This window comes from Eptatretus burgeri, chromosome 18, assembly GCF_056783735.1.
Source record: "Eptatretus burgeri isolate ZD-2024b chromosome 18, Ebu_testis_v1, whole genome shotgun sequence".
Classification (NCBI taxonomy): Eukaryota; Metazoa; Chordata; class Myxini; order Myxiniformes; family Myxinidae; genus Eptatretus; species Eptatretus burgeri.
Window position 1 is genome coordinate 1375609 of NC_140978.1, and position 22677 is coordinate 1398285.

At 45.7% G+C, this 22677-nt stretch overlaps 1 protein-coding gene across 3 annotated transcripts in view; it reads left to right on the forward strand.

Moving 5' to 3' along the window:
* Nucleotides 1-22677, forward strand: part of ANXA7 (annexin A7) — a 134356-nt gene that overhangs the window by 19882 nt on the left and 91797 nt on the right. For 2 of the 3 annotated variants that reach the window (XM_085863853.1, XM_085863851.1), the window contains exons 2-4: nt 20175-20226; nt 20601-20943; nt 22216-22347. In XM_085863853.1, coding sequence (XP_085719979.1) covers nt 20176-20226; nt 20601-20943; nt 22216-22347 — 526 coding nt within the window. In that variant the 5' untranslated portion in view covers nt 20175. The remainder of the gene's footprint in view (nt 1-20174; nt 20227-20600; nt 20944-22215; nt 22348-22677) is intronic. The other variant, XM_085863852.1, reaches the window with a different exon arrangement.

A 22677-nucleotide genomic window follows, 5' to 3' on the forward strand; every position in this document is an offset into this window, starting at 1 on the left:
TTTTCGGTGAAAGCTACTTCAGGTTTTTGGGTTGAATACAGTACATACTGTGGTCTGTAATCGCACTGACTCCAATGTGCCGATTCCCGAAAAATTTCCGATATCGCGTGCGTGCGTGCGTGCGTGCGTGCGTGCGTGTGTGTGTGCGTGTGTGTGTGTGTGTGTGTGTGTGTGTGTGTGTGTGTGTGTGTGTGTGTGTGTTTTGCTCATAAAGCTCGACATATTCTTTACTTGCTCCCCTATCCCCACCTCTCTCTCTCTCTCTCTCTCTCTCTCTCTCTCTCTCTCTCTCTCTCTCTCTCTCTCTCTCTCTCTCTCTCTCTCTCTCTCTCTCTCATCCTTGCTCTACCCCCTCCCAATACAGTGCAGCACCATCCTCCCAACTTCTCTCTCTCTGTCTGTCTGTCTCTGTCTCTGGATGGGAATTTGTCTCTGGACAGCTTGGCTCCGAATGCTTGGTTTATTTCCGAATGTGGCCCAGCGTTAATAATGTCTGGATGGGAGTTTGTCTCTGGACGTGGCCGGGTGGTGTTTGTCTCTGGACGTGGCCGGGTGGTGTTTGTCTCCGGATGCATCCAGGCTGTGTTTGTCTCTGGACGCGTCCGGGCGGTATTTATGTCCGGGTGGTGTTTGTCTCCGGACAGCTTGGCTCCGGTTGGGACTGGGTGGTATTTATGTTTGGATGAGAATTTGTCACCGTACTTGTTTAGACAGGAGTTTGCCTCCAGATGCGTCTGGATGGGAGTTTGTCTTTGGATGTGTTCAAGCAGTATTTGTGTCCAGATGGCTGGGCTCTGGATGTGTCCAGCGGTGTTTGTCTCCAGGCCGTGTTTTTAGTATGACTGGTAGAAAATGGATTTCAGACATTATTTTGTTTCCATCTTCACTTATTCTATGCACAATCATTTTGATGAGGCAGTATGAATCGTAATTAACGCTCCACCGCACGTCTGCCTTCCCTTCCTCTCACCTCGCACTGTATTCCCTTCCCACACCCCCTCCTTGCTCCCCCACCCCTTCACCTCTTCACTCTCCCTGCTCTCTCTCCCCCACCCTTCTCTCCTTCCCCCCGCTTTTTCTCCCTCCCCCCTTTAGTATCCCCGTCAGCGAAGCGATGGGTGATATTGCTGGTGTGTGTATGTATATATGTACATGCATGCATACATACATACATACATACATACACTAGCAAATATCACCCATCGCTTTGCTGATGGGAATACTAAATTTGGTCTTGATAGATGTGCTAAATGCACATTTGTACAAGGAAAAAATAAGAACAGACATCATCTCAATCAATCAAAGTACAGCAACACAGGAGCTAGAAAATGAAGCATCCTAAATTACCTTGGAATGGAAGACGGCTTCGAGGTCCAACACCACAAATGCGTAAAATAATCAGCAAAGAGTACCTACGCAGAAGAAGACTAATTCTGAAGTCGTCCCTCTCTTCGAGAAACAAAACCAAATCTATAAATCAATTTGGAGTAACGGTATTTCAATGTAGCTGTGCAGTTATATACTGGCCATAATTGGAGATAAACAACTTGGACACCAGAACAAGGAAACTTTTAACTATTCACAAGATAGTCTACAAAAACCAATATATATCAAGGTTGTACTTACCGAGACGAGGAGTAGGTGGTTTGATGGAGCTCAACCAAGTGCACAAAACATCGTGTGTGGGATTAGCGGACAATGTGAAAAGCTCTTCAGACTGTCGGGTGAGATTTGTACATGAGCAAGAAAACAACAAACCAGAAAAGGGATCCTTAATCCGTTTCACAAGAAACTTCCAAAAACAGGTGTAAATTACAGGTACTACACAGGAAAATGAAACAGAAACAAACACAGCCCCAATAATTGCAAAGAAAAACAAGGAAAATTACAAAAATAAATATCAACAGATCTACTCTGACAAATGGGAGAATCACAAAAGAGCAGGAAGATTTTAAAAAGAGCTTGACAGGATAGGGATCAACGACGAAGGTCCTTGGAACGGCTAAGAAGAGGTCAAATTAATTGGGATGGAGAATGAGTCATCATAAATTCTCAAGACCAAGGACACTTCATTAATGCCTTTAAGAAAATGGCAGGATTGAGCCAATCGGACAAATGCAGGTTTTGTGGGATAGAAACAGAATGTACCAGTCACCTCATTTTGGGATGTAAAAAACTCATGTCAGAACAGCTGTGCACAGAAAGACATGACGTCTGAAGAGTAATCCACTGGCAAATCTGTAAACATTTCAACTTCCCGGTCCCAGACCGAAAATCTTGAAAAGAACCGAACGACAAATGAACATGCAGTAAATACACAAGCATTCACGGCATGATTTGTTTGCTGTTTACATAAATACATATACATATTCTAGTATTTACATATGAGGTATGCACATTCATCATCATACTTTTGTTCTTCAGAACACATTCTGGTATTTATACATTATAACACATGCTTAACGTCTGAGGGTCTTGAGTTTGAGCCCCTTTCGTGCTGTTAAATATAATAACACCAGATGGGTTGACTCAGCCGGTCATCCTTCCGAGGTTGGCAAAACGACAGTACTAGCTTACTGGAAACTGGGGGCACTGCATCAGTGGCACAGCCGTGCTCCCAGAAATAATGCAACTAGCAGTCACATGCTGCATACAAAATAATAATCATAATCTTTAATATAATTAATGAGCGTGGGTTTGTTTGCGTGTGTTTGTTTGTCCTGCAACTTCTCTTACAGTTCTGGGCCGAGTATATCCAGACTCGTTACATAGGATCATCATGACTCCAATAAATGTGTAGGGGGTGTTTTTATCTTTGCCGGTGGTCTGGGGGGGGGGGGAGGGGACACAGAGTCTCTATGCAAATGTGTATCGTGTAGCCACCTGTAGGTGGGGGAGGGTATTACAAGTCCTCAACATTTACAATGCAGTATTCCTGTCTCCACATTTTAGAGTGCAGTGATATGTTTTGAATTATATGCAGTCGCTATGTTTTTGCTTCATGCATGCAACCCGGGTTTTTTTTGCCTATACAGCGCTGTCATTTGCCTATACACCACCCAAATAAAGGTATGCGTTAGAAGAACAGTTTACATGCTTGGAACAAGATCGCCAGTAGGGCAGGTACTCTGCTACTAATCATAACACATTCTGGTATTTACATATGAGGTATGCACATTCATCATTACATTTTAGTTTTTGGTTGGCCATTAGTTACCAAAGTAGCAACATTATAAACTTTTATCCCAGTACAGCCATTGAGCCAAGGTACTTGAATTCATTCTCTGCATGGGGCAAAATGCTCAAATATTGAACACAAAAAAACGAAATTGAAGATGCACACATAGAGGGAACCTTCTCAGCCATTTCCTTCACTTGTGGACTTTGAAGAAGTTACCTTGTCATTCTCTTGGAGGTTCAAGGAAGGAACTCTGTCTGGTCGAGGGTGATAAACATCAGGAGCATGTCAAAGAGAGCACCTCACGGCAGTGACTGGTCGTGCTACGCTTTGGCTGGCCTCAGCCAGTCCTTGTGCACGGTCAGCTTTCAGCACGGCCTGAGCAGAATCATCGTGGCTGAAAAGATGCATGTGGAATGCTTCCTGCTTCCAGTATGCTCACAATCATCAGGTACGTTGGGCTCAAGTACATTGTCGTTCAGTTCCTCGACCTGCACAAACCAAATCCCCAGTGGCTGAAAGACCGCTCCCGCACCATGGAAGATTGCTAAGACAGCAGTGCAACGTAATATTTTTTTTTTCCATACTCGTACATTTGCAATTGATGAAAATGCATCTTTACTCCATCTATAATACACTCTTTCTTACCAGTCATTTTTCTCCCTTTATATTTTCCTTGAATACCTTTTGGAGCCTATAACACCATACTGCTGTGTTCCAGCAAGTTACAAGCTTCTGGTTTTTGGTTTTTGGTTTTGATGCTTTAATCTTACTCGATTAACGTTAATAAATAGACCAAACTGGCTGTTTGGTTAGTGTATGAAACCTTGCTTAGAACCATACAATCGGATCTTTAATGTCTGCATGGTCATTGACAAACTGACGAGCTTAACAATCCCTACAAACTGATGTCAGTAATAAGTTAATATGCAGTGTCAGACTGAAAACAATTATTTTCAACAGTACACTATGTCTTAAATGCTATGCAAATTGTGTGCTTGCAATACCAATTAAATTTAATCCTATGTTTATGTAAATTTATTTTACTTTGTTCGGGATCATCTGTGTATTTGAAACTTTACTGGGTGAGGCATTGCAATTTCATGCAAAAGGAATTCACAATTGATGCCAGGAACCGCCTAAATTATTCAACTTGGTACATCGAGAATCATTAAATTTTCATCCTGTTCCTTTGTCTTTCACTTAAACAAACAACCATGTTCAAATTGTTAATTCGGCAAATGGACTTCAGACCTGACATCCGAATTGTTCAGGTACAGGTGCAGGAGGGCAGGCCCCCGTGCCGCAAGCTCCATGGCCACGATTGTAACTGTTCATAATACGATACCAGTGCAACATATATATATATATATATATATATATATATATATATATATATATATATATATATATATATATATATATATATATATATATATATATATATATATATATATATATACAGATAGTGCTAGATCTTGCAACATTCGTGAGTGGGGATAAATCATGTCCGGCTACAACAATTTGAAATGGGGCATCGGATCGGGTCTTCACCTCATACCGTAGGCTTTGCATTGCAGTCCATTGTTGGGAAACCAGTGAAACTGGTTGGAGATGGGAGAAGAGGCAAAACGACGTTAATTTTGATCGGATTATGTAAAGCTGGTAGAATCTAGCCTCAGGACAGGTGACATTGAGGACAGGTTTGGTGATCACGATTGCAAGGACTTCTCTGGCTAATTTACCTCTGTTACCAAAGGTGGAAGGAGGTTATGCTTTCATCCCCATCTGTCTGTCTGTCTGTTTATGTGCAGGATATCTCAAAACATTGTGCACAGATTCGGATGAAATTTTGTGGGCGGGTTGGGTATGTGACAAGGACGAACTGATCAGATTTTGGTGAAGATCTGAACCTAAATCTGGCCACTGGAGTTTTTAAAGTGATTCTTCACCATTGAGAGATTAGGGCAAAAAACTGAAAACGATATACAAGTACGATATCTGAAAAAGCTGTGGACGGATTCAGACGAAACTTGGTGGACGGGTTATGTGTGTAACAAGGACTAATTGGTTTGATTTTCGTGAAGATTCAAATCCAGGCCCGGATACGAGTATTTTTAAGTGATTTATGTTGGAAAAACTGAAAAACTTTGGATCTCTGTATCTCTGAAACCACAACAATGTAAAAATTGAAACTTGGCACATGGCAAGTACTCCTCATGTGGAATAAGTGTGATTTTTATGATGTCATAGTTGCCTTCGTTATGATGTCATAATTGCATATATAGAATGCAACATCGAATTGGAATGAAAAATTTTGAGGGTCATCTTGGGATAAAGTTGTCTGCAGAAATTTTTTTTGATGACGTCATCGGTCACGTGATTCGGCAGTCATATTGTTAAAAAAACAAAAAACTGCAACAATCTTCTCTGAAGTGGCTGAACAGATTGATGCGAAACTTTACACGCAAGACTGCCGATCCATGAGGAACAGGTTTGCAAATATGACATCAGAGGTCATATGGTTTGGCAGCCATATTGGATTTACCCCAAAAACGATAAAATTATTCTTCTCTATAATGGCGAGACAGATCAGTTCAAGTCAGGTATGGGAGCATGTGCCAGAACAACTCGTCGCTGCGTCCACTTTCCACCGGTACTCCAGGGGCCTCCGTCTGGCCATCCCCCAGGCAGATGCCAGGCCCATCCCCATCTCCTTGAGATGATGGTCAACCTGCTGCAACCACGAGGCACATGGTCGGCCCACTGGCCTCCTCGATTCATGAGACTCCCTCGCTGAGAGAATCTGGTGAGCAGGATCAGTGTCAGGAAAACGAGCCACATGTCCATACAGCCGCAACTGACGCTCACAGACTATGCAGGTAACAAATCTCATCCGAGTCTCTCTCAGCAACCCCTCGTTGGACACAAAATCCGACCAGCGATAGCCAAGGATTCTCCGAAGAGACCCGGTACCAAAGGAATTAAGTCTCCATCTCAGATCCTTGGTCAGAGTCCAAGTCTCGCATCCATAGAGCAAGACTGGATGTACCAAGGACCTGAAGACTTGAACTTTCGTCCTCCCGCACAGGTACCGGCAGCGCCACACCCCATGATCCAATGAATCCATGACTCCCCAGGCCCGACCCAGACATCGATTGACCTCTGACTCACAGCCAGCAGAGACATGAATCTCTCCACGACCTCAACATCCTCACCACAAACAGACACAGACAGGACAGCAGCATTCAAGATGTCACCGAAAGCCTGGATCTTAGTTTTAACCCAAGAAACCCGTAATCCTAGCGGCTCCGACTCCTCATTCAGCACCTCGAGGGCCCCCAAGAGGATGTCTAAAGTCTCCGCAAAGATGACTGCATCATCTGCAAAATCAAGGTCCAAGATCTTGACATTCCCAAACGATGCACCGCAGCTTGATCTCTCCGACATCCTCTCTAAAATCCAGTCCATACAAGTGCTGAAAAGTGTGGGGGCCAGTACACACCCCTGACGAACTCCAGTAACAACTGGAAATAAGTCAGAGGTGGTACCACCACACTTCACAGCACTCGCAGTACCAGAGTAGAGTTCAGACATCAGATCGATCAGTTTTGGTGGCATCCCACGAAGACCAAGAATCCTCCAGAGGACATCCCGATTCACTGAATCGAACGCTTTACAGAGATCAACATAGGCTGCAAGCAGCCCCTGCCGAAACTCTCGTCTGCATTCGGTGAGGACACGAAGAGCAAGGATACGGTCAATCGTTGACCTCTTTGGTGTAAAGCCTGACTGCTCTGGATGCTGGTGCGCAAGCAGATGGTGGCGAACCCTATCAAGAATTATCCGAGCAAAGACCTTGCCCGGCACTGAGAGCAGCGTCACCCCTCGGTAGTTGTTGCAGTCTTGGCGATCACCCTTCCCTTTCCAGAGAGGAACAACAAGGCCCCTCTTCCAATCAGTTGGGATGATGCCTGTGTTCCAGGCAGAGCACAAAACTGCATGCAATGACACGAGTGCAGCATTTCCACCAGCCTTGAGAAGTTCAGCATGGAGGCCACAGATCCCTGGAGCTTTGCCCCGTTTCAACCGGTTCACCGCAGCCCGTGTTTCCACAAGCAAAGGTGGACCACAGTTGATTCGAGGGTCAACTACAGGGATTGTAACACCCTTGACGTCCAACTCGACAGCTGGGGGATCAGCCTGGTACAACCGCTCAAAGTAACCGGCCCAGCGGGCCTTCACTTCAGACTCCTCTGTCAAGAGCCTACCACTCTCTGCTCTAACTGCAGTGCTCCGAGGGATGGGCTTGGATGAACGCAATGCACGAATTCCCCTGTAAGCGGGATGAGAATCACCTGAACACAGGTGATGCTCTACCCCCTCACAGATTCCTCGCACATAGGCCTCCTTGTCCACCATCAGTGCACGTACAGTTTTACGCGTCAGCTCCCTGAACAGCTCAGCTCTGCCATTCAGCCTGGCCCTGCGACTCTGGGCAATGGTATCCAGCGTCCCTTGAGAGACAAAATTCTTCTTTGCCCTGCGGTGAGTTCCAAGATATCCACCGGCAATATCAAGGATGGTGGTCTTGAAGGCACTCCACAACTCTTCAGGACCCCCCAAAGCACCCAGACACCCCAAGTGTCCACTCAGCCTGTTCGCAAACTCCTCAGCTACTCTCTCATCCCTGAGCTTGCCAACATCCAGCCTCGGCTGGGATGGTACCATTCTCCAGGATTTAAGGTGCAGCCTTAGAGTTGCTACAACAAGCCTGTGGTCAGTATTGAGGAACTGAGCACTCCGGTAGACCCTGCAGTTCTGGATCATCCTCCAACGACCGTCAATGAGGACATGGTCAATCTCCTTTGCCGCACCGCCAGCGTTGGAATACCAAGTCCAGCGATGAGCTTGTGGACGCTGAAACCATGAACCAGCCACCCTAAGTCCATGACTTCTTGCAAAGTCAAGGAACTTAGTCCTATTCTGGTTCATAGTTCCAGACCCATGGGGACCAACACACACCTCATAACCATCCCTATCAGTTCCAGTCGATGCATTGAAATCCCCCAAGACTAGAAGTGTATCTCATCTGGGGCACTGATCAACCACAGACTCGAGCGTGGCGTAGAATGCATCCTTCACGGTGAGATCACTCGCCTCAGTCGGAGCATAAACAGAGACCACGGAAATGACACCTAAGGAGTGACGAATCCTTAATCTCATAATACGCTCGTTGACCGGTGTTACCTCAATTATCATTGGGGTCAGCTTATTGGACACAGCTACAGCAACTCCTTGGGTATGGTAACCATCAGAGCGACCAGACCAATAGTAGGTGTAACCATCCACCATTATCTCGCTGCAATCCGGTCTCCAAACCTCGGAGAGAGCTGACGAGACAGATCAATGGGAAACTTCACACAAATGTTCCCCAAGCCATGGGTGTACAAGTTTGTTAAGGAATAAATGATAGGTCACATGGTTTGGCAGCCATATTGAATTGAAGAAAAATATTTGATAATGCTTTCTCTGGAACCGCTTAATCAATTGACGGGAAACTTCACAATTATGATTGAGTAGTGATGGGTAATACATGTTTTAAATTTCTAATTGATTGGACGCATGGTCTGGCAGCAAGAATAATTTAATTCGTTGATGTGGGTGTTTTTTTATTTTTTTTTAAATAAGGCCCACTTGGCTGTGCCTGGATGGTTTCAGTTGCAGCTGAAATGTGAATCCTATCCAGATTCCTCCTGATGACAGTCTTTTTGCCTTTTGCTTGTTTAGGTTCCTCCTGATTACTCCAACAGTACCTATTTGGTCTTCCATCTGATTTGAATTTAATTTATTTTAATCCCATTCTGAGTTCAAATGAGTGATAATAAACATCATGGGTCAGGATCAGGTGTCCGATCAAAGTTAGTACCTGGTTATCACTGCCAGCAGTTATATAGCGGCAGTTCTAATTATCTCATTAATTACATAACACACCAGCACACAAACGTCACACAAAATACACCACACAAAACCAGTCCTGGTGAAGGTCTGCAATGTCTGATTTTTATTTTTATTTTTATTTTTTTGTATACCGTGTCGAGCCTCGTATGAGAGCGAACATGCTACACAAAGCAAAGGGGGGGGGGTGGGGGCATGAGACAAGAGGGGCGGGAGTGGGAAGGACAAAACAGTGGGGAACAAAGACATTAGGAGATCTGTGCAAGGGAGAGGGATGGGGCAGGGTTAATGGGGAATACAAGATGGACATTACAGGGACTTTCAGGAAGGAGAGCAGGGAATTTGAAGGAGGTGGGCTTGGGTGGATTAACGGGGGTAGAAAAGATCGAGGATTTGGATGGGGGATGATAAGAGGTGGTGGTGAACAGCTGTTCTGAAGGCCTGGAGGGAAGAATGCGATTGAACAGAGTGAGGGAGTTTATTCCAAAGGCGGGGAAAAAGAGGAATGAAAGAGTGAAGGTGAGCAGTGATTTGTGATTTTGGTAGTTTTACCAGAAGGGGGACGTTGGTGGACCTTGAGTGCCCTGCGGAAATGTAGTGGGGACAAATCGCAGACAGATTAGGGGGGGGGCAAGACCGGATAGGAGACTGTAGAAGAGAGAAAGACCACCGACCTGTCGCCGGTGAGAGAGTGAGAGGCCCGAAGACTCAGCCTCATCGCGGGAGATGCCAATGATCTGAAATGCCTCGGTTTCCACTGCGTGAAGCCGAGAAAGGTGGGAGGCAGGAGCACCAGCTCAGAGGGGAGCGCAGTACTCCATCAGGCTGCGGACGAAAGCTTTGTATATGGTCAGGAGCTCAGGTGGGCCGAGGAAGGACTTTGCACGACGGAGGATTCCCATTCGACGATTGGCTTTGGAGGCCAGGTTGGAAATGTGGCTTTCCCAGGAAAGATGTCAGGTCAGATTAGATCTGTAACCTGCTACAGGTACCATGTAAACCTGTACTAACCTGTTCTATGGTCGGGTTGTCGGTGACTAAACTGTCTCCCCCACCAGGTTTTCTGGTGAGGAGGGTGTTTGGATATGGACACCCAGCAGGATTAAAAACAAAACCTGTCAAAGGGCAGAGGAGCTCCTTGTGAGCCAACAGCCATCCATATCTAGTGCCCAACTGTCTGCGGACGTCCTCCTGCAGTTGGGTTACTTTTTTATTAGGAGGTTGGTGGCAGGATTTGCACTCTGGCCACCGTAAAACCCTTCATTCCGCAAAACACAAAAACGCAAAAAATCTGAAAACTCACTCCATGGGAGTACCTCCTGTGCAGCTTCCCTTCGCAGGGCAGCTCACCGGATGACGGGATTGGGGCAAAGCCTTCGGGACCCCCAATCTTTGATAGGAGGGAAACCACGGAGTAACATCCCTGGGTCAGATTGCGGGAGAGTGTGGCGGAGTGGTGCTGAGGTGTCGTCCACCAGACGGCGGTCTCCTTGGGTTAACCTGAGGCGGTCCCTTCGGGTGGGTGCCTGGAATGTCCTATCCCTAAGAGAGGATGATCACCTGTCTCTGTTATCATCTGAGCTCAAGCGTTTGGACGTCGGGATTACAGATCTCTCTGAGGTTCAGAGACCGGATTGCGGCGGGATAATGGTGGGTGGTTACACCTACTATTGGTCTGGTCGCTCTGAGGGTTACCATACCCAAGGAGTTGCTGTTGCTGTGTCCAATAAGCTGACCCCAATGATAATTGAGGTAACACCAGTCAACGAGCGTATTATGAGATTGAGGATTTCTCACTCCTTCGGTGTCATTTCCCTGGTCTCTGTTTATGCTCTGACTGAGGCGAGTGATCTGACCGTGAAGGATGCATTCTACGCCACGCTGGAGTCTGTGGTTGTTCAGTGCCCCAGACGGGATACACTTCTAGTCTTGGGGGATTTCAATGCATCGACTGGAACTGATAGGGATGGTTATGAGATGTGTGTTGGTCCCCATGGGTCAGGAACTATGAACCAGAATAGCACTAAGTTCCTTGACTTTGCAAGAAGTCATGGACTTAGGGTGGCTGGTTCATGGTTTCAGCGCCCACAAGCTCATCGCTGGACTTGGTATTCCAACGCTGGCGGAGCGGCAAAGGAGATTGACCAGGTCCTCATTGACGATCGCTGGAGGATCTTCCAGAACTGCAGCGTGTACTGGAGTGCTCAGTTCCTCAATACTGACCACAGGCTTGTTGTAGCAACTCTAAAGCTGCACCTTAAATCCTGGAGAATGGTACCATCCCAGCCTAGGCTGGATGTTGGCAAGCTCAGGGATGAGAGAGTAGCTGAGGAGTTTGCGAACAGGCTGAGTGGACACTTGGGGGGTCTGGGTGCTTTAGGGGGGTCCTGAAGAGTTGTGGAGTGCCTTCAAGACCACCGTCCTTGATGTTGCCGGTGGATGTCTTGGAACTCACCGCAGGGCAAAGAAGAATTTTGTCTCTCAAGGGACACTGGATACCATTGACCAGAGTCGCAGGGCCAGGCTGAATGGCAGAGCTGAGCTGTTCATGGAGCTGAGGCGTAAAACTGTACGTGCACTGAGGGTGGACAAGGAGGCCTATGTGCGAGGAATCTGTGAGGGGGTAGAGCATCACCTGTGGACAGGTGATTCTCGTCCCGCTTACACTGGAATTCGCGCATTGCGTTCATCCAAGCCCATCCCTCGGAGCACTGCAGTTCGAGCAGAGAATGGTAGGCTCTTGACAGAGGAGTCTGAAGTGAAGACTCGCTGGGCCGGTTACTTTGAGCGGTTGTACCAGGATGATCCCCCAGCTGTCGAGTTGGACGTCAAGGGTGTTGCAATCCCTGTTGCTGACCCTCAAATCAACTGTGGTCCATCTTCGCTTGTGGAAACACGGGCTGCGGTGAACCGGTTGAAACAGGGCAAAGCCCCAGGGATCTGTGGCATCCATGCCGAACTTCTCAAGGCTGGTGGAAATGCTGCACTCGTGTCATTGCATGCAGTTTTGTGCTCTGCCTGGAACACAGGCATCATCCCAACTGATTGGAAGAGGGGCCTTGTTGTTCCTCTCTGGAAAGGTAAGGGTGATCGCCAAGACTGCAACAACTACCGAGGGGTGACGCTGCTCTCAGTGCCGGGCAAGGTCTTTGCTCGGATAATTCTTGCTAGGGTTCGCCACCATCTGCTTGAGCACCAGCGTCCAGAGCAGTCAGGCTTTACACCAGAGAGGTCAATGATTGACCGTATCCTTGCTCTTCGTGTCCTCACCGAACGCAGACGAGAGTTTCGGCAGGGGCTGCTTGCAGCCTATGTTGATCTCTGTAAAGCGTTCGATTCAGTGAATCGGGATGTCCTCTGGAGGATTCTTGGTCTTCATGGGATGCCACCAAAACTGATCGATCTGATGTCTGAACTCTACTCTGGTACTGAGAGTGCTGTGAAGTGTGGTGGTACCATCTCTGACTTATTTCCAGTTGTTACTGGATTTCGTCAGGGGTGTGTACTGGCCCCCACACTTTTCAGCACTTGTATGGACTGGATTTTAGGGAGGATGTCGGAGAGATCAAGCTGCGTTGCATCATTTGGGAATGTCAAGATCTCAGACTTTGATTTTGCCGATGATGTAGTCATCTTTGCGGAGACTTTAGATATCCTTTTCGGGGCTCTCGAGGTGCTGAATGAGGAGTCGGAGCCGCTGGGATTACGGGTTTCTTGGGTCAAAACTAAGATCCAGGCTTTCGGTGACATCTTGGATGCTGCTGTCCTGTCTGTGTCTGTTTGTGGTGAGGATGTTGAGGTCGTGGAGAGATTCACTTACCTTGGCAGTAATATTCATGTCTCTGCTGGCTGTGAGTCAGAGGTCAATAGACGTCTGGGTCGGGCCTGGGGAGTCAAGGATTCATTGGATCATGGGGTGTGGCGCTGCCGGTACCTGTGCGGGAGGACGAAAGTCCGAGTCTTTAGGTCCTTGATACTTCCATTCTTGCTCTATGGATGCGAGACTTGGACTCTGACCAAGGATCTGAGACGGAGACTTAATTCCTTTGGTACCAGGTCTCTTCGGAGAATCCTTGGCTATCGCTGGTCGGATTTTGTGTCCAACGAGCGGTTGCTGAGAGAGACTCGGATGAGATTTGTTACCTGCATAGTCCTTGAGCATCAGTTGCGGCTGTATGGACATGTGGCTCATTTTCCTGACGCTGATCCTGCTCACCAGATTCTCTCAGCGGGGAGTCTCGTGAGTGGAGGAGGCCAGTGGGCTGACCACGTGCCTCGTGGTTGCAGCAGGTTGATCATCACCTCAAGGAGATGGGGATGGGCCTGGCATCTGCCTGGGGGATGGCCAGACGGAGGCCCCCGGAGTACCGGCGGAAAGTGGACGCAGCAACGCGCTGTTCTGGCACATGCTCCCATACCTGGCCCTGACCTGACCAGGAAAGATCATGGCAGATACTGAGACCCAGAAGCTTGAAGGAAAGGACTTCTTCCAGAGGATTGTTGAGAAAGTGGATGGGGGGGGGGGTGGGTGGGTTCTGAACAGTCCTTTCGGAGAGACATAGTGAGAGTGTGGGATTTGTCAGGATTGAATGAATCCAGCCGTGGTTATGGGAGACCAACCACATGTTGGACCAGTTTGTGGTTTCACCCAGATTTGGAGTGAGCGAAGAAGCTGTGGCTTGCCGGTCTGAGGGATGACAGATGGCACGGCAGAGGGTGGAGTCATCAGCAAAGAGATAAAGTTGATTTTCCAGAGAGTCGGAAAGATCATTCATGAAAACCAGAAAAAGAAGAGGGCCCAGAACATTGCCTTGAGGAACTCCAGCCTGGACAGGAAGAGGGGATGAAAGAAATCCATTTAGGGCCACATGTTGACTGTGACGAGAGGAAGTGTGCGAGCCATGAGTGGAGATTGCCTTGGATACCATAAGAAGAGAGTTTGGTGAGCAGGGCAGGGTGCCAGACCGTGTCAAAAGCACGTGATTTGTCCAGGGATACGGCTCTGATTTTATGTCTGGCATTGAGGACCTCCATTTGTTGTTGGGAGAGCAGAAGCAGTATATCCAGGGTAGAGTGACCTGGTCTGAAACCAAATTGATGATCGGAAATCAAGCCATTGGAGAACAGGAAGGATTCACCGCCCTCCAAAGTTTTTCACATTTTGATGGTACCTCGGCTGATTTCATGTTGCTTTCAAATCAAACTTAATCTTTGGAGTCTTTCCCAACTACTTCAAAGTGATAAAGGCAAAAAAAAAATCAGAAAACATGAATAAGTTAGATTAACAGAGAAAATCAGATGATTCTCAGTTGCATAAATATTCAAACCCTTTGCATAATTAACACAAAATCACTTAACGAGCAAATTATTTGTTTGAAAGGTTACAAAATAAGTGTACTGTCGGACCCTGATATATGCAGACCCGCTATTCGCAGACCCTGCGTATTCACATGAATTTTTTTTTTTTTTTTTTAGGACTGGTCTCCCATAACCATGGCTGGTGATATTAATTCAGCCTGGGAATTATTCCACAGAAATCTGCTCTCACTTGTGCACAGATTAATCCCACCTCATCTTCACTTATCTTACCCATCCTCTGGCTCTTGGTACTCTGAATCCTATGGTGAGGCAGTTACTTTAAAACAACTTGCATTCTCCTCCAGGGAGGCAAATCCGACCAAAGGAAACCTCAGATCATTCCATAAAGTCTGCAACAAGTGTGTGTCTCCTCTCATGAGAACCAGAAAAACAACATCTGTCCAATCTTAAGGATGAGCTTTCAAACTTGTCTCCCTCCTCTAATACCTGGTGGCGCCTTGTCAAACCGGTCTCTGTTGTATGCGCCCCTTCCATCCCTTTCCTCACTTCAAATGGCACCACAGCTGACTCCACTCGTGAGAAGGCCGAATGCCTCAATTCTATGTTTGCTTCCAAATCTAGTGGCCCCAACCCCTCCCTTTCTGCACCCATCCTTCCCAGTTGTACCCAATTGTCCTGAATTCTGTCTTTTACACCTGAAAAGGGGGAAAAGTTTCGGGCAACCCTCGACCATGACTCTGCAACTGCGCCGAATGGCATCAGCTCACGTGTCCAAAAACCTGCTGTGCTGCTCTTGCACTTCCTCTCTGCCCTTTTCACCCTGTCCTTTACCATTGGTCATATTCTATCTGCTTGGAAATTTTCATCATAGTATTACATAAAAAGGTGCAAAAACAGATCCCCTAAACTGCAGCCCAATCAACTTACTTTCATTCATCTGCAAGGTCATATCATCCATCATCACAGTTGACATAAAATCATTCCTTTTCTCCAACAGCCTCATCTCAGATCATAAATTTGGATTCCGACCTGGTCACTCCAGCTTGGACATGCTGCTTGTACTCCCCCAACAATGGTGGAGGCTCTCAATATCTGACATCAGATCAGGGCCGTCTCTCTGGACTCTGGACATCTAACAACTTTTGATAGTCTGGCATCTTGCCTTGCTCTCCAAACTGTCTGCCTATGGAATCCAAGGCCAAACCCACTCTTGGATTGCTGACTTCCTCCACTCTTGTAGCAAACATGTGGCTTTCATCGGAACCCTTTCATCTCCTCTCCCTGTCAAGGCTGGAGTACCCGCAATGCAGTGTTCTAGGCCCCATGTTATTCCTTATCTTCATCAATGATCTCACTGACTCTGGAAAGTTCTCTTTATCTCTTTTCTGATGACTCCACTCTCTGCTGTGATATATTGCATCTTTCTGACAGACAGGCAGCAGCCGTTTCAATCTCCTCAGACCTTGACAAAATCACAAACTGGTGAATCACAATTTTGCTGACGTATCATATCCATATTGTCCACCTTTTGCATTCTCCCTTACCCCTCATCGTTACCTGCATACCTTGCTTGTCCGTCTCCGTCTACTTTCTCCCTCCACCTTGGTCCTTGGTGTTGTTTTTTTACCCTTTCTCCTGCTGTTCCTTTGTCATGTTGTATCCTGATCTGTTCTGTGTCATCACTCTTCCACAATCCGAGACAATGTAAAAATTAAATAATAATAATAACAATAAAAAAACATAAAAACTTCCCTGACATTCGCAGCATTTTCAGGAACGTATGCCCCGCGAATGTCAGGGTCTGGCAGTAATAGGTTTATTCTGTACTAGTACATGCCCGTACGTGCATGGCCGTGCGTAATTGTGACGTCATATCAAACGAAGAAGAAGAGTTGTGACGTCAATCGTGCAAAAAATAAAAATAAAAATAAAAAGAGGAATTGTGACGTCAATCGTGACCGCATAGCACCGTGTCCTGTCATTGGTTGGTAAATAAATGGCCATAACTTGGGAACCACTTGTCCGATTAATATCAAACATTGAAAAGGCACATCCTCAGGTCCCCAGCAATATACCTGGCAAGTTTGAACTAGATCGGACCAGTGGTTGTCGAGAAACAGCGGTCACAGACACACAGAGATTGCTGGAATTATAGATAGATTTAAGCAGTCATTTAACTGGCACGGTGAAATTCCTCCATTTGAGTATGGTGAAATCCATTATTAAGAAGTGGAAGCCGTATCATACCACCCAGACTCTACCCAGATCTGGTCGTCCATCCAAACTCTGCAGCTGGACAAGCAGCAAACTGGTTTGGGATGTCTCTGTAAATCCAACAATGACTGAAAGATCTGCAAGGCTCTATATCCGAGATGGGGGTCAGTGTTCATCAATCAACAATGTCCCTTTCCCTTCACAAATCTGACCTCTTTGGACAGGTGGCAAAATCGAAGCTATGACTGAATTACAGAAAAAAAGACTCATCTAAAGGCTTGTATGGAGTTTCTGGAAAAAAAAACAACAACATCTTGATGATACTGCAGGCATGTGGAGAAAGGTTTTGTGTTCAGGCAAGACAACCATTTAACTTTTCAGTCTAAATTCAAAGCGTTACTTCTAGTGTAAGCCTAACACCGCACATCACCCAGTCAACACCATCCCTACTGTCGAGTATGGTGGTGGCAACATCATGGTATGGGGCAGCTTTTCATCAGCAGGAACTGGCAAGCTTGTCAGGATTGAAGGGATAATGGATGGTGCAAAGTAGAAGAGAATGCTTGATGAAAACCTGCTTGAATCAGCCATGAATCTGAAACTGGGTAGGAGATTCACATTTCAGCAGGAAAATGATCTGAAGCACAAAACCAAAGCCACACTGGAGTGGCTGAATAAGAAAGAAATAAATGTTCTTGAGTGGTGCAGTCAAAGTCCTGACTTGAACCCAATTGAACATTTATGGTGAGACTTGAAGATTGCAGTCCATTGACGATCCCCGTCAAACTTGGCAGAACTAAACCAATTTTCACGTGAAGAATGGGCAAAGATTTCACCATCTCACTGTGCAAAGCTGTTAGAGACCAACCCAAAAAGACTCAAAGCAGTCATTGCTGCAAAAGGTATTTCCACTTGGTACTGATTAAAGCGGAAGAATACTTTTACAACCAATGAATTTTGATTTGTACACGTTTTTTGCAGGTATTCCTTACATGTAACCGCCTTCAACTATAACAGTATTTAGTTTGATCTCTTCAGTTATCAATAAAAAAGTTCATTTGGAAAAATTGTTTTTACATAATTCGTAATTCATCCAAATGTGCCATTATTGGAAGGGGGTGAAGACTTTTACAGGACACTATCTAATTACATTGAGATTAAAAAAGGTTTTAAAGGCTGCAGAGAAACAAATAAAAAAACCAATGTCACCCCCAGGGTGACCAGTATCTTGCCAAAATGTGAACATGAGTGACTTATTTATTCGATTAAAGTTACTCAAAAAATAAGGGTTTCGTCGACCTTGATGCTTGACCTTTTTGTGACCTTGACCTTTGACCTTGACCTTTATATTTTCGTATGGTTAATGGTATCTCTCCAGGACCGTTGTACATAAAATATCAAGAGATTTTGATGAGAACTGAGGAAATAAAATTTTCATGAAAAATCCGTTTTTTTGTCATGACGTCATAGCGTCAAACTTTTGACAGATCTGGAAAGCACTTATCAAGTGCTTTCATATGAGGTATTACTCGATATGGTATCTAAGATTTCAAAATTTGACCTTGGGGTCAAAAACTTTCGACCTCCAGCGCTAACCATGAAGGTCAAGGCCGATCGCCACCAAAAATTAATCAGCTGAGCGCCAGACCATGAACTATATTCCCATGAAGTTTGAAGACGATCCGATCAAATTTACTCAAAAAAATAAGGGTTTCGTCGACTCCCCTGATTTGCGACAGTGACGACCTTTGACCTTGAAAATTTTATGCACTGAAAGGGACCTCTATAGGACTGATATGCGAAGTTACAAAAATTTCCAATGATAACTGTGCTCTGCAGTGTGATCGATACGTGATTATAGACAAAAATAAAAAATAAAAAACAACATACAAGCTGACTATCATATCTTGCAAAAACTTCGTTTTGGCAAGATAACAAACTAACTAACTTTTGAAACATAAGTTTACCGCCGCTTATGCATTTTGGATACACCGTCTTTTACACCACCCTATCCAACACGTCAAATTAGTTCTTCATGCCTGGTGTGTCCTTTACAACGTTTCTAAAAACTATGTTTCCTGTTTGGATGATTTTCAATTTTTTTCGCCTGCCATATCAGCATGGAGGATGAGACTGACTAATTTTGCCAGATTTAGAGACAAAGTACTGCTAAACTGCAGGATTTTGGAAAGGCAAACAAGCCGATACATGTTGTGCAGTGTTCAAAATATGAAATTCAATTGAGAAAATTAAGTCAGTCCTCTCATGGACTGTTTCAGAAATTTCACTTCTGTTGGTTCACGAGTCAGTAAGTGACCGCTATATTCGTTATTGGTTCATGAGTCAGTAGGTGACCACTATATCCGTTATTGATTCACGAGTCAGTAAGTCACCACTATATTCATTATTGGTTCACGAGTCAGGAGGTGACCACTATATTCGTTATTGGTTCACGAGTCAGTAAGTGACCACTATATTCGTTATTGATTCACGAGTCAGTAAGTGACCACTATATTCGTTATTGATTCACGAGTCAGTAGGTGACCACTATATTCGTTATTGATTCACGAGTCAGTAGGTGACCACTATATTCGTTATTGGTTCACGAGTCAGTAAGTGACCACTATATTCGTTATTGATTCACGAGTCAGGAGGTGACCACTATATTCGTTATTGGTTCACGAGTCAGTAAGTGACCACTATATTCGTTATTGATTCACGAGTCAGTAGGTGACCACTGTATTCGTTATTGGTTCACGAGTCAGTAGGTGACCACTATATCCGTTATTGATTCACGAGTCAGTAAGTGACCACTATATTCGGTGTGTGTGTGTGTGTGTGTGTGTGTGTGTGTGTGTGTGTGTGTGTGTGTGTGTGTGTGTGTGTCCCGAGCATAACTCCGTGGGTTTTGATCCAATCTTGATAAAATTAGGGTGCGAGGTTTGTATCATGATCAAGTTGTGTTTTTAGGGGGTAGCCAGTTTCAAGTTGCATCTTCTCTGAGGGGATTTTTCTAATATGGCAGGGGTTTCGGTATTTGGTTAGCCCAATAGCACCTGCATAGCCCCACGGATCTCGATTTTTCATTTTCGTCCCAAGGTCAAGGTCACAAGGTCACGAACTTATAAAATGTCAAAAAATCAATAAATTGGGCATCGAGCTCTGAGAGTTTTCAACTGTTTCGAATGAAAGTTCGTATGCAAGTAGTGCTCTTCGAGTACTACAACTTTCATCATTTACGTTTTTCCCGATTCCCGCCAGTTTGCCCGTGGCGCCCCCTCGAAGGTCAAAAAATAAAAAAGGCGAACCGTGTCCATTGCTCATGAACCATCGCCGTCTCCAGACTTGTTTCATTTATAACTGCTAACTCAAACATTTGGCAGAATCACGTTGCTTAAACCTCGTTTTGTCTTTTTTCTTCAACAGACTCTGATCTGTTTTGAAATCACCATTGTGTTTGTTTTTCATGGAGTGCATGCATCACTTGTTTCCTCTTTACTTACAGCATGGCGTATCCTGGGATGCCACCCTACCCACCTGCTGATGGCGCATATCCGGTAAGGATGACGCTGATGGGTTTTTTTGCTAACGAGCATGACTGTTTCCTTAAGACGAGCATGGCTCATGGAAGAGCAAGGTAGAATTGACTTTGATGAGTTGTTTTAGATTGCCGTTCGACAGCAAAAGAAGCTCATTTCAGTTGGATTAAATTAAATAGAACATTCAAAATATGTTCCAGTTTGCGAACCCTGCATAGATGACTCAGAGTACAAACTTGATTCTCCAAAACATCAAATGTTGTCCTTCATTCTGCAATTGATTGCAATATTTACACTTTAAGAGAGACCAAAGAAAGTCAACATCTGCTGTAAGCTCTATTTAAATCATGACTTCATGCAATATTTTTTTGACTCTTGCCCATGTTTTTCAGCCTACTACAGTGCAGTCTTGGGGTTACCCGAGTGGACCCGGAGGGCAAGACCCTTATGCGCAGGGTACCTACCCTCCGCCATCTGGTGGAGGATATCCTCCGCCACCTGGTGGGGGGTATCCTCTGCCGTCTGGTGGAGGATATCCTCCGCCATCTGGTGGGGGGTATCCTCCGCCGTCTGGTGGAGGATATCCTCCTATGCAGCCACCTTATGGAGGGGGGGCTTTCCCGTCTGGTCCTGCTGGTGGCATGCCACCCATGGGTGCTCCTGGAATGAACCAACCTTGGGGTTGTCCTCCCAGCTCTGGGGTACCTAGTTGCTTTCCCAGTTTCCCTCCAGCAGGTAATACTTGTGGGTGAAGGGAATTTGAATGTTACATAATTGTTCTTTATTGTGTGTGTGTGTGTGTGTGTGTGTGTGTGTGTGTGTGTGTGTGTGTGTGTGTGTGTGTGTGTGTGTGTGTGTGTGTGTGTGTGTGTGTGTGTGTGTGTGTGTGTGTGTGTGTGTGTGTGTGTGTGTGTGTGTGCTGACATTGTTTTTTTTTGACTTTGATCGCACTTTCTATTTTGTACTTACTGTTCCAAGATTTGCCACATTGCCCATCAAACAATCAATTCCATTTGTTCCTCGTCATCACAACCATCTTACCCTATAAAATGACCGTTTTTACAGCCATTTTTCCCTGCTGTGCAGGGGTTTGGCTTTTTCTTGAGGCAATGTTTTATGGCCGGATGCCCTTCCTGACGCCAACCCTGGTCGCTTCTTACGACACACAGGGATATGGTACACCTATTCTAACCGGGGCATACACCGGGACCAGTACACTGGCACTCATTTCGCCGACCTCGGAAGGATGACAGGCTGAGTCAACCCCCTGGTGTTAATTCAGCAGCAAACGGGGCTTGAACTCAGGACACTGGGATCCCAAGCCGCCACCCTAACCACTAAGCCAATACCAGGCTCAAAATGACCGTTTTTACAGCCATTTTTCCCTGCTGTGCAGGGGTTTGGCTTTTTGTGAGGCAATGTTTTATGGCCGGATGCCCTTCCTGACGCCAACCCTGGTCGCTTCTTACGACACACAGGGATATGGTACACCTATTCTAACCGGGGCATACACCGGGACCAGTACACTGGCACTCATTTCACCGACCTCGGAAGGATGACAGGCTGAGTCAACCCCCTGGTGTTAATTCAGCAGCCAACGGGGCTTGAACTCAGGACACTGGGATCCCAAGCCGCCACCCTAACCACTAAGCCAACACCAGGCTATCATCTAACCCTATAGATGAACCTAATTGTAAGCCCGGTGTTGGCTTAACGGTTAAGGTGGCTGGCTTGAGATCTTGGGGTCCTCAGTTTGATCCCCTGTCATGCCATATTAAATAATACCAGGTGGGTTGACTTTGCCCATCATCCTCCAGAGGTCAGCAAATGAGTACCAGCTTACTTGGAACAGGGGATACTACATCAGTGGCACAGCCACACTTCAAGAAATGATGCAACCAGCAGCCACAGGCTGCATACAAAACAACATAATTTTGTTGTGCTCTTTACTCCTCATCCATTACATATTTTTTTATTCCATAATCCTCATCTTCCTCATACAACCAGGACCTGGAGGTATTGCTGGTTATGGAGCACCTCCTGGTGGTGCCCCTGGCTTTGGTGTTTCTGGTCCTGCTGCTTCAGGCTTCCCTGGTTACCCTGCAGCACCTCAACCAATGGGCCAGAATTATCAAACAGGTTTTATTTATTTATTTATTTATTTATTTATTTTTGGCCAATATTTTACAAGCAACGATTTTTTTTTTGCTTGTATACTGTACATCTCATCCTGTTTGCTTGCATACATGAAGTGTGTGTGTGCATGCATAGGCTCAAAGGACTCACGTTTTATTTTTATTTGTGTAGGGGTATACAAAGTCTAGACTCATGGAAGAGCACAAAATTTATGTGAATGAGGTAAGAAAGGCCACGCACAGACAATGGGACCACTGGTAGACATAACAAGCAAGGGTATGCTTTATAAAAGAAAAGAGGACAGAAGAGTGGGGAGAAACATGAACCTGTGTG